Source organism: Bombus affinis, chromosome 18 (assembly GCF_024516045.1).
Source record: "Bombus affinis isolate iyBomAffi1 chromosome 18, iyBomAffi1.2, whole genome shotgun sequence".
Lineage (NCBI taxonomy): Eukaryota > Metazoa > Arthropoda > Insecta > Hymenoptera > Apidae > Bombus > Bombus affinis.
This window is the reverse complement of record NC_066361.1, coordinates 4799491-4811566: the sequence shown is the minus strand read 5'-3', so window position 1 is coordinate 4811566 and position 12076 is coordinate 4799491. Positions and strand designations below refer to the sequence as shown.

Genomic DNA, 12076 nt, shown 5'->3' with positions numbered 1-12076 from the left:
TTTTTAAATATTAAATTTAGAATATATAAAATGTTACATTTCATAATATTTACTTACAGTGTTAAAATGTAATATAATTATTGAATGTATAAAATACCTAAAATAATAATATGAGAAATATAAAAGTTTTAATCATTTTTATCGCGTTGATTTTGAACTATTTTACTTATTAAAAAAAAAAAATAATAAGAAATACATTATCTTTTTGAACAATAAGGAATAATAATTAGGACTTTTTAAAAAGTATATAAAATAAAGTTATTAGTTCAGTTACGATCGGCGAAATAATACAAATAACAATTAAACTTGTATTTCGAATAATAGCTTTTAGTACACCATAATTGTAAATAAAAATATTCATTAAAAAATGCAGAATTTTATCATGAAAGTTTAAGAGAAGAAAGTAGAATGTTTGAAGAAGAGGTGTAATTAATCGAACAAATCACAATACGATCGATAGTACATAGTGCATGTACGTACGAATAAAATTTAAATAATTAAATGTTACGTAAATTGAGAATCAAGGCATATTGATTATTCATTATTGAATTAAATACTGCTCATTCTCCTGATAAAATATTCCTAATGTGGTAAACGAATTTAAAAAAGAATAGATTTGTTGCAGATATTTCATGTTCAAAATGGAACAATATCCAGAATTTGTGGATTTATTGCTTGCAAGACGAAAAGATTATGACATTTTGTGGGTTTCTCGGTCAATGGATCCATTATCACCACACAAACTTCCATTAGAATCTAAATACTCCAGAAATGAAATAATACAGACAGTTTTAAATAATGAAAAAGTTAAGCTAGCAATTATTTCTTTGGCTGCAATACTCCAAACGGATATCAAAAAAGTTATCAAAGAAGCTTATAAAATAATAAATGAAATGGCTAATAAAGCACATTTGCCCAGTGTTCGTTTCATGGGTAAAATTCAAGTCTTTTATTTCAAATTATAATATTTTTATTTTCTGGAATTATAAGTAATACTTCAATTTCAGGTTTAATTATTACAAAAGTTCTTAAAAGAATTTTTATGAGCATTTATATTAATGAGAAATCAATATACAAGATGAAAAAGGAAATGCAAATTTCTCAAGTACAATATGTTTATGCACCTTCTCATAGAAGTTACTTAGATTTTGTATTATTATCATATATTTTATTCTCCTATGATATGGCCCTTCCAAACATTGCAAGTGGAATGGATTTTTATCATATGTACATAATAGGAGAATTATTAAGAAAATCGGGAGCTTTTTATATGCGGCGCAGTTTTTCTAATGATTTATTATATAAAAGAATATTTAATGCATATGTAATGTCTCTAGTAAAGCATAGTGATAGAGCAATTGAATTTTTCATTGAAGGGACTCGAAGTAGAAGCTTAAAAAGTATCGTACCAAAGTTCGGTGTGTTAAAATTAATAATTCTAATATGACTTTTTGATATAATTAATATTTAATGAAAACATAATATAAAGATGGTTTCATTTCAAGGTCTTTTGTCAACTATTTTGGAGAGTTTATTAGAAGGCAGTGTACCTGATATATATTTTATACCTATTAGTATTAACTATGAACGACCACTAGAAGAATTGTTATTTGCATATGAGCTTTTGGGAGTGCCAAAACCAAAAGAATCTACTGCTGGTTTACTTCAATCTCTATTTATTTTACAAAAATCATATGCTTATGGATCTGTTATTTTTAATGTTGGTGAACCTATTTCTGCATGCCAATTTTTAACTATGGAACACCGCAAAGCAAAAGTATTATCACCTTATGCAAAATTACCGATATCTGTTGTTAAAAACTTAGCCTATTGTATAATAGATTCACATAAAAAAAATACAATACTCATGCCTTTTAATTTAATTACTTTATTATTTAATGAAAGAAGTCAAATACATCCAGATAATCCATATACATTAAATTATTTAATCAGTGATTATCTATGGTGTAAAAAGCTTTTACAAGTATTCAATGCCACAATATATATAGGAAGGTAAGTTTCAAAAAATACTAATAGGACTTTAATATAGTATGTAGATATTAGTATTATAGAAAAAAGTTCGTACAGATCATTTGATACAAATAATCAAAATGTAAGTAACATGGAGCAAGAAATATTAAATAGTTTAAAATGCCATGAAGACTTACTTATATTTGATGCATCACAAATTTTGAGACTCAAAGAGAGACACAGAACAACAAAACTGGGAAGTAATATTCGTGTTAAAGGTCATACCTTATTAGAAAGAACTATGAGAATAGCTGTGCCTGTCATTAATATTTCAATTTATTTAAATCCAGCTTTATCTTTTCTAATAAAACCAGCTATTATTACTGTTGCAATGGGAATAGAAGGAAGCGAACTTGGTAATATTATTTTATACATACAGCATGTTACTTATAAAAACCAAACAAAATTGGTATGTTATTGCATTAATTGTAGGAAATGCATTTAAACGATATGTATTATTAAGAAGGCTACTGACTACGGAATTTGTAATGCCTTTAATAGAAGATGAATCTGTAATAAAATCCGAATGGGAGGAAACATTGAATTTGCTATTAAAACAAAATTATATAAGTATTCAGAACAATACATATATACAAAGAGAAGATACCAAAGTATGCTCTCTCCTTTATAATGTAATACTACCATTTATAGATACAATATATGTTACATGTCTTGTCCTATTTGAGGTAAAATTCAATAATATTTGTGTGGTATTTTATATTTGTTATCTTTTTAATATATATACGAAGAAAATCTGTTTTCATTTACAGTGGGATGAATCAAAATCAAATTGTATAACGATACAAGCAGTTTTGACTGAAGCGCAGAAAGAAATAGAAAAAGCATTTCTTGAAGAGCGGCAATGGGGACAACATCCCTATTCTTTATCAATTGACTTAGTTAATAGTACAATATCTAATCTCATAACACAAGATATTTTAGTACCTCATGAGAAACGAAATGCATACCAAGTAGATAAAGTCAAACTAACACAAATTCTTGCACAGTTGCAAAATCTTTCATTAAAACGACCATTAGGTTCATACCTTAATGCAGTATTACTGCCTATATTACCACCACCTATTTCTGCTAAATTGTAAAACAGAGTATACAGAACAAAGTTGAAAAGGTATGTATTAAAGCAGCTTACGTTACATAGAGATTTGATTATGAAGATTTTAATGTAGTTAATGCTAAAGATATTTGTTTAATTAGTATGTAACTTTCTTTTTATATTATAATTTAGAAGAAAAGTTATATAAATTTTTAAGAATAATCGTCGCATCATCGTCAAATTTGTCTATCGATTTTTTTCTTCTGCCAAGAAGTAAGGTAGCTGTAGTAGTTGATGCAGAATTATTCATATTTCTGAATAAAAGCTGAAAAAAATTATTATATGAATCATTAGTCATATATAACATAATAGATATTACAGATAACTAATTACCATGACTAATCTAACCAGATACACAGCAAACGTGAGAAATGAAATAGCCATAAGTGCACCTTCTATGGAGGGAAATCCAGCTGCATGCTCATGATCATAACTGTGATCATAATGTTCAGTACCTCTTCTTTTGCGAGCAACCATTATACTTCCTGCAAGTTGGGATTCTGAAAACATTATTAAAAATACTTTTTTGGAAAATACTTTAAAAGTTACTTGTTGACATGTCATATACATCAATTAATTTCTTGATCTTAGTTATTGTGTCATTGTTATCTTTATTTATTGTTACCTATTTCAATCATTAATGTATTTTCAAATGTTCTTAAAAATTGAATTTTTCCATCAATTGATGTTGGTTGGGATTTTAAAGTATAATGAACACTTCGAAGTATATCTACTGGAAGGTAGTTCAATAGTCCTGCATCATTAAAAGTAAAAGATTCATTTAGGTACTGTTTATTTCTTTCCTGTTCCTATATTGTAAAAATAAAACTTTTGATTACTAATTGTTTCTCAAAATTATGCATCATATAGAAAGCTTCAAATGTAATAGTGTAATTACCTTGGTCATTGAAGGAACTGCTGTATCATTGTATTTTTTTGGATTAGATACAAACACATTTTCTTGATCAAAAACAGTTGATTCTTTTTTGATATTATTTTCCATATTATGGAAATTGTATTTTCCACTTTCATTAACTGCTGTTTGTTTTGTTTTTGCATCTTTATAAGTAATATCTTGATATGTATAATGGAACTGATTTTCCACATTTTTCTGAGCAAATTTATAAAAATGATCTTGTTTTATTGTAGGTATTCTATGAATAAGAAATGTAAAAATATTTGATAAAATATTAATATTGATTATGCTATTTAATATGATGTTATACATACCTATATATCTTTTTTTCACTAGAAAATTGAGGCATATCTATCCATTCTGCCAAACTACTGTTCAATAATAATATTTTCAGTATTAATATACTAGTTACGAACATTATAATTGATTAAAGTATGCAATTTTTACAATAATATTTATACATATATATGTTTAACAATATCATACAACAATAATTAATTTATTGCACATATTCATATTCACTAAATAAAATGAATAAATAGATATTACGTTGTTTCTTCAAATGATACAAGAACTAACTGAAGATATACTTGCATACATGGTGTGACAAGAATCAGGATGTTATTATTTCAGCTAGGAGTTCTGTTAGATTTAACGAGGACAAAGATTAGATTTACGACGTAATGACATCAATTTTTTAAAGTATTTTTACAAATTCTCGTATATAAAGATTTTGTTTGAAAAAATTGTTTAAAGAAAATATATACAAAATATTAAAAATCTGTTACCATTAATAATTTATTTATTCTCATTATCATGGTAAGTACAATAATGACAACATTTTATACTTTTTTATGAAAATTTGTTAATTTTTCTTAAAATCTATTTATTATAATGTTGCTGTCTTTTAAGTACTTTTGTTTGTTAATTATGTAATTGTAAATAATATTATAAACTTAGCTTGAACAAAATACAAGTTGTTAGTTATTATAAAATTTAATGTTTTTATAAAACTTATCCTTTAAGTAATAAAAAATTTCAAATAGATTTAATATGTACAAACAATTAATTTAGAAACATATTATAAATACATGATATTATGTATGAAAAAATTACCAATCTAACAAATCATATAGAGATTGTTTTAGGTATAACAACATCTATTGATATTGCACAAATCTTTGTATGTAATTAAGATTATAATAACTGCTGTGTTTATATCTAGATTTAGACTCATTATTTCAATATTGACTACTTCAATGTAGTATTTTAGTAAAATTATAATAAATGTTTTATAATAAAAAGATGGACATAACAATAAACATATTCCACTCATTGTGTAATTAAAGTGATTTTTAAATAAATTTTCAGAAATATAGGCCATATATCATGTACAATAATGCATTTAATGTCATATTAATATAGAAAAATATAACTTGAAATATAAAATAATTAAGTATTTTGTAAATAAATTATACATATGAGATTCTGTTAATTAACTAATGATAACTATGATTAAAGTAATATTTATATATTATATCATAATAAAATGTAATATAAAAGTACTGTAAAAAATGGTTTGCTTAAATATAATATTTATATATAATAATATTTCATTTAAGATATTACTGCAACATCGAGTAAAGACAGCATTTTTAGACAAATTTCAAATATTTTTATCCAAAAGTAACTCAGTCTTCACAAAATATTTGACTAAGAAATAAGAGATTACATTTCTTCACATTTGATTTCTAGAGTTAAAGAAAATTATTTCTTTCGTGACTTCTTTTGATGATTTCTTATCTAATTCTTCATCATGCTTTTTTTATTACTACATTGTTATTAATAATTAGAAAAATTGCAGAAATATTATGATAAAGAATAATAAAAAAGAAAGTTGTTGTATTGGTAATGTAATGAATAATATACCACTACAAAATGAATATTTAAAATTTATGATAAATCTATATCTATTTGAATTGATTACTTTTTAAAAATTATACATTTTTTATGTTGATCATGTATGATACAAAAACAGAATGAACACAGTACTTGAAAACGAAAAAGATGTATGTATATAATTTAGATCTCTTTCTATTTGGAATGTACTTTACTTTCAATGAAACAATGAAGAATATAAAACAACTTTGTATACTAATAAAATAAAATAACAAATATATTAAAAACTTGGAATTTACAATTTTCTCTATTATGTATATGTTAATTATCGACTGGTTCTAAAAAATTTTGTTCACTACTTTCTAGTATGAAATTTATCACAATAATAATTATAGTTATAATATTATATAGAAAATGTTTCAGAATATGTATCATAAATTTCAAATTATTTGGAATGTACTTATTTAATTGTAAATTATGTCTTTTCTTTATGATTAATAGAGAAGAAGATCTATACAAATTTTAATAAGACGTATAAGATCAAAAGTGGAGACTACATTTGCAATAATCTTACTTTTTATCACTTTATGCATGTCTTGATCATTTTTAGTTTTTTTTATATTAGTTCTCGAAAGGTTTGATACGAATTATAAACGTTAAAGCTTCTAATGTCTAAATTTAGATGCTTTGAAGCAAAAATACGAATTAGTAAATTTATTATATGTAGCACAACGTCGCGTGTATATTAATTTAATCCATAAAAAATTCTACGAGTTCTTAAGAAGTAATATAATAATATTCTTAACTCATTCTCTCACTCTCTCTCTCTCTCTCTCTCTCTCTCTCTCTCTCTCTCTCTCTCTCTCTCTCTCTCTCTCTCTCTCTCTCTCTCTCTCTATCTCTCTCTATCTATCTATCTATCTATCTATCTATCTATCTTTCTTTCTTTTTTTCTCTCCTTCCTCTCCATCATACTTCAAAGAATGTCAAAAGATTTATGTATATGAAATATACATGTGTTCTATAATTTATATATGCTGCTATGTATTATTTCATATCTAATTACTCTATTTTAAGCATCTTTTGTGCAGTTATAAAACATTCTATTTTAAGCTGGAAAATATATTTATATTATGAAGTTAGCACTTATATATTACTTGTAAAATGGTATTATGTATTGAGTGTGTTACATTAATAAAACTGTATGAGACAATTATTTACCTTATCATAAGATAAATAATTGTTTAAGATATTATGATAACATTATATATATTATATTTTAGAGAATCTTTCATATTTTACTAGCTATGGAAAATTTTCATATCCAGTACTTTACAATATTGAAACATGTTCAAATTTATTATTAAAATTCCTCTAGAATTCTCATAAAAACATTGCTGTTGTTTTCTCTATGTTTGAATGTTTTATCTTACATGATGCAGTCTAAGTCATTTTCTATGTAATTATCCTTTTACATAAGCTTTTACGTAAAATGTTTTGGAAGATATATAATAAAGTTATATTTAATATCGGTTTACTGATATTTAAAAAGAAATATAGTTGTACTCCCTTTCATGAATGTATCCAAGTCAGGCACGAATGAAACGTCGTAACGTAGCTCGGGCACTACGAGCCCAGCCTTTGTGTATAGACAAGTTATTTGGCAATGTTTCGATGTTTAACGTAGGCAGAGAGTTCTGTCATGTACGCTGATTACTGTATGCCGACCACCGGGCATCATCACTTTCGTGAGTTAAATAGCGATATCCTACTTTTGTTTCTAATTCTCGTAAATCACACCATGTTTGATAATCCTTAAGAAAAATATAATTTATAATAAGCTTGTATATTATAACATTAAAAACAAGTATCTAAGATTATAAAAATGCTTACCTGGAGCCATACGTGTTGTAAACTCTTATCTACAGTATAACGTTTTCTTTGTTTCACTTGTAACAAATTATTAATTAAATCAATTGCTAAAAAAGACGATAAGTTTTATTAATTTTTATTGTTAGATGACTATTATCTTATTTCAGTGATTTGCATACCATCAGATGAAATTTCCTGCCAAGGAATAGGTGGATACATAAAAGCAGCATTTTGAATTTGTTCATTAATATCTTCTTCTTCATTGAATGGAAATGTGCCACTTAAAGATACGTAAATAATTACACCAACACTCCACATATCTAAAGAACGATTATAACCTTTGTTTCTTAAAACTTCTGGTGCTAGATAGGCTGGGGTACCAACAACACTTCTTCTGAAACTTTTTTCTCCTATGATTCTTGCAAAACCAAAATCACATAGTTTTACTTGTGTAAATTCGCTATCGCTGCTTAACAATACGTTTTCAGGTTTTAAATCACAATGTACTATATTCTTGCTATGTAGATGTTTTAATGCTATTAATATCTGTGTAATTAGGAATTTAGTTACTCTTTCGCTAAGACGACCACGTTCTGAACTTAGTATCATTTCTAGCATATCGCCTTTTAATTTTTCCATCACTACAAATATTCGCTCAGGAGTTTCGAACATCCGTTCTAGATTAACAACTCCGCTATGCGAAAGATTCTGCAAAATAGCAACCTCATTTTTAAGTTGTGCTTCTTGCTTTGTAGGAAAACGTAATTTATCAATAACTTTGATGGCAACTGCTCGACCACTTTTACGATGAACACCTCCATACACTGTACCAAATTGTCCAGAACCTAGAACTTCATCTGGAAAAATCTCATATAATTGAGACATATCAGTGATATTTTCTTCAGGTTCTGTAGATTCTTCTTGACCTAAAATCAGAATATCTTATATAGATATACTTTTTCTAAACATTGAAAGTACATCTATTAAATAAAAGAAGCACTTTTTAAATATAAAATATAATAAAAGGAAAAATTACGTACTGGCTGATATGGTTACAGGCATCAATGCTTGTCTAATACCAGTTTCCCATGACCTAGCTATATGTGCTCCAATACCACTTTCTGGTGGAGGAACTTGGCTACAGTTATCTCCATATGAAGGATCTTCTCCAACATAATAATCAATATTGGCAGTTTTTAACTCAAAGCAATGCATTGTATCTAAAATACAATTCATGTTCTTTATATCACTAATATTATAAATACGATTTTAATAAAACAAAGTTGATATAGTATTAAATACATACGTGAACGGGATGTCTCAGCAGTTTCAATAGACAATATTTCAACTAATGGAATTTCTTTATAATATTTGGAGCTATTTTCATTTTGAAATAATGTTATAGCTTTTGTATCAAGACGCCAATAATGTTTCTTCCGCTGTGAATATTTTCAAATATAACTTTAATAATTTTTTCTTACATGTGTATACATATAAGAACATTTGTATATGCTAATTATTTACCAATGGATCACGATTTGTAAAGTGTACCATCCAGCCCTCTTTTAAAACTTTCGAACCACGCCGTTTTGTATGTTTAACACTTTGCACTATGCGCATTAAAGGAATATTATTGCTTGGTGTAGAACTGCAACTAGTAAGTTACATAATAAAACATAAGTCTACATATATATATATACATAGATAGTACTGAACAAAAAATATACTTTACCTTGATGGTCTAGATTTTTGAAATTCATCGTAAATAATATCATCATTGCTTGGAACTTGGTCCTATAAAAATAATATTACATTTATTATTGAATATTTTACGAAATAATAATATTAGCTACGACATTTAAAAAAATATTTCTGTTACATATTTTCTATCATAAAAGCATGTTTACAGTGTATTCGTCAGATCCTTTTGTTTCATCTATTACAAAAGATGAATGTTGAGGAGGTGAAGGAGATTCAGCATCGCTATCACCATCGCCTTCTTCGTTTCTACCGTCACATTTTCCTTCCGGCTCACTACCGACACCACTATCGGGATATTCGTTACCTAAATAAACATTTTTATTGAAATAATGTTCATGAAAAAATTAAGCAATAAAATACGAATAAAAGGAACCTGTATTGTCACGTGGATTTTCTCCAGTACAGTCTTTAGGTATTTTTTCTATACATTTCTTGTGTGCATTGTATTGACAATCTTTGCACTGTAGGCCTTGCTTAAATAAACCTCGTAATAATTTTTTACAATATCCACATACAGTTGGTCTGGTATAAGTATGTACCACAAATGTATGTGGAATTTTTATACGTGTTGCAAGTTCTCGTTCAACCCATACTGGTCTTCCTCCCAATGAAGGAGAGCGAGACTGTTTTGGTGCCATTATACTTGGTATTGTCTAAATTTATAATACAATAAAACGCAATAATATAAACAATAAATTGATTATATAAGCTATAAATTGCATTATCGATAGAATCTTACCAAAGTACTATTATTTTGACTTGCATTCGGTGTATTATTTGTACTATGATTATCATCACTAATGCTGGTCAAACTACTAGTAGATCCTTGACTTGGAGACCTTGGTACATTTAACATTGCAGAACTACGCCGTCTTTGACTGGCATCATGTGAGCAATTATTAGGTACTTTTATAACACATCTTTTATGATAATTCATTCCACAACCTACAAAATATATTAATTAATTGTATTACTTCAGATAAATAAAATAGTAATAATAAAATATGACATTTACCTTCACATTTTAATCCTTGTCGAACAAGGCCAAATAACATTTCTCCGCAAAAATCACAAAATGTTGGAACTTTATATGAGTGAACAGTTAAAGCATGGGGACGAATGGGAATTTCTTCATTTGGCACTTGTGCTAGAAAAGATTAAATGATTATTTTTGTTTAATTCCTCTATTTCCATATTTTATTTGTCATTATATACATAGTAAGATATATAAATTCAAAATTTACCAGTCAGAACAATTTCCACTAATGTTTCATCTACAACTTCAGTGGCATTTGTAATAAGTTGTAAGATATTAGTGGAATTATAATCATGTTTAAATAAAAGCAATCGCTCAAATAAATGATTTAACCCATGTTCTGGACACTTTGTATTTATAAAGTCACAAGCAAATTCTTTAAGTGTCTTGAGAGTCAATGTGCTGCTTTCAACTGTAACAGTATCACGAGTTAAACCAAACTGGAATAAAAATGTTACTTCTGGTCCCTCCATATTAACTGTTTTATCTGTAAGAAAAAGGTGAATTGCTTAATCTTTAATATCTGAATGCATTTGGATTATATAATATTAAATGCATATAAACTATTATAAATTAAGATAAGAATATACAAATCAATACTTAATGTCAATCTTCACATTTTTATATAATATTTGTAAATATTTTCATGATATCTATTAAAAATCAAGTATATGTGTAAAATATATCTTTCTTTTATTTTAAACGATTAAAAAATTATCATATAACAGACATCAAATAACACATATTGAATTAAGGCATTTAGGAAATCATTAATTAATATTTAATATCATTAAATTATTTTTAACAAGTAGCTTTTAAATTTAAAATATGTTCCAACCATATGAATTTACAACATATGAGAAAAAGGTGAAATATCTACTCTGAATAATGAAGTATATAAATGTTTTATTTAAACAAGAATTATCTTACGTACACGTTTAAATTAATCAACGGAAGATTCTGTACCAAGGTAGCTATTTATTCCCCGATCAAATTAACATCGATGAAACATAATTATTGTGACAACAGATCCCATGAGTGTCACCAAACAGCATCAAATCCATGCCTGACACACATTCGTTGATGACATTTTACAGTTATCTCCAGGTGACCGACCCACCTTTGCGTATGCTTCTACCTGTTATATATTGTTGTACGTCGGATCGGGTACTTACGTAAATTCAAATTAATGAGCAACTTAAAAATTATCAGAATATCGAGAATATTGCTGAAAATTTATTAAAAGCTACGATAATATTGTAGAGAATTTTTGAACGAATCAATGAATCTATTCTTTTATATACATATTCACGCATCATACATACGTAAAAATCTAGTGCCATATAGTTGTTACCAAAGATTATTAAAAACAGGATCAACATTCTGTTACTATTAATCCGATCAAAGACGAAGGAAGATAGCTGTTTAGAAGAAGTTAAAGTAAAAT

The 12076-nt window shown here is 26.6% G+C and overlaps 3 protein-coding genes across 6 annotated transcripts; 1 reads left to right on the top strand and 2 right to left on the bottom strand.

The window, feature by feature from the left end:
* The first annotated feature begins 219 nt into the window (after positions 1-219).
* Positions 220-3929, top strand: LOC126926513 (dihydroxyacetone phosphate acyltransferase). Of its 2 annotated transcripts, XM_050742818.1 has the most exons (8): positions 220-472; positions 626-933; positions 1008-1418; positions 1506-2013; positions 2089-2387; positions 2464-2717; positions 2802-3160; positions 3497-3929. In XM_050742818.1, the coding sequence occupies exons 2-7, from the start codon at positions 633-635 to the stop codon at positions 3129-3131; spliced, it is 2103 nt and encodes a 700-aa protein (XP_050598775.1). In that variant the 5' UTR covers positions 220-472; positions 626-632; the 3' UTR covers positions 3132-3160; positions 3497-3929. The 2 variants fall into 2 exon arrangements, with proteins under 2 accessions (XP_050598775.1, XP_050598776.1); XM_050742819.1 differs by lacking the exon at positions 220-472 and having other exon boundaries at positions 479-933.
* On the bottom strand, positions 3149-4700 carry LOC126926526 (uncharacterized). Its single transcript, XM_050742858.1, has 5 exons — positions 4376-4700; positions 4044-4299; positions 3771-3954; positions 3479-3645; positions 3149-3410 (listed from the first exon to the last, which is right to left on the bottom strand). Exons 1-5 carry the CDS (start codon positions 4477-4479, stop codon positions 3267-3269), a joined length of 855 nt encoding a protein of 284 aa, XP_050598815.1. The 5' UTR covers positions 4480-4700; the 3' UTR covers positions 3149-3266.
* A 141-nt stretch (positions 4701-4841) lies between these two features.
* Positions 4842-12050, bottom strand: LOC126926511 (serine/threonine-protein kinase D3). 3 transcript variants are annotated; one of them, XM_050742812.1, is made up of 14 exons: positions 11955-12050; positions 11564-11857; positions 10838-11116; positions 10609-10740; positions 10333-10538; positions 9967-10246; positions 9740-9897; positions 9565-9626; positions 9357-9486; positions 9139-9271; positions 8873-9052; positions 8012-8758; positions 7854-7939; positions 4842-7774 (listed from the first exon to the last, which is right to left on the bottom strand). In XM_050742812.1, exons 3-14 carry the CDS (start codon positions 11100-11102, stop codon positions 7661-7663), a joined length of 2493 nt encoding a protein of 830 aa, XP_050598769.1. In that variant the 5' UTR covers positions 11103-11116; positions 11564-11857; positions 11955-12050; the 3' UTR covers positions 4842-7660. The 3 variants fall into 3 exon arrangements, with proteins under 3 accessions (XP_050598769.1, XP_050598768.1, XP_050598770.1); XM_050742811.1 differs by lacking the exon at positions 11955-12050 and having other exon boundaries at positions 11564-11921; XM_050742813.1 differs by lacking the exon at positions 11955-12050 and having other exon boundaries at positions 9357-9480; positions 11564-11921.
* Positions 12051-12076: the final 26 nt, after the last annotated feature.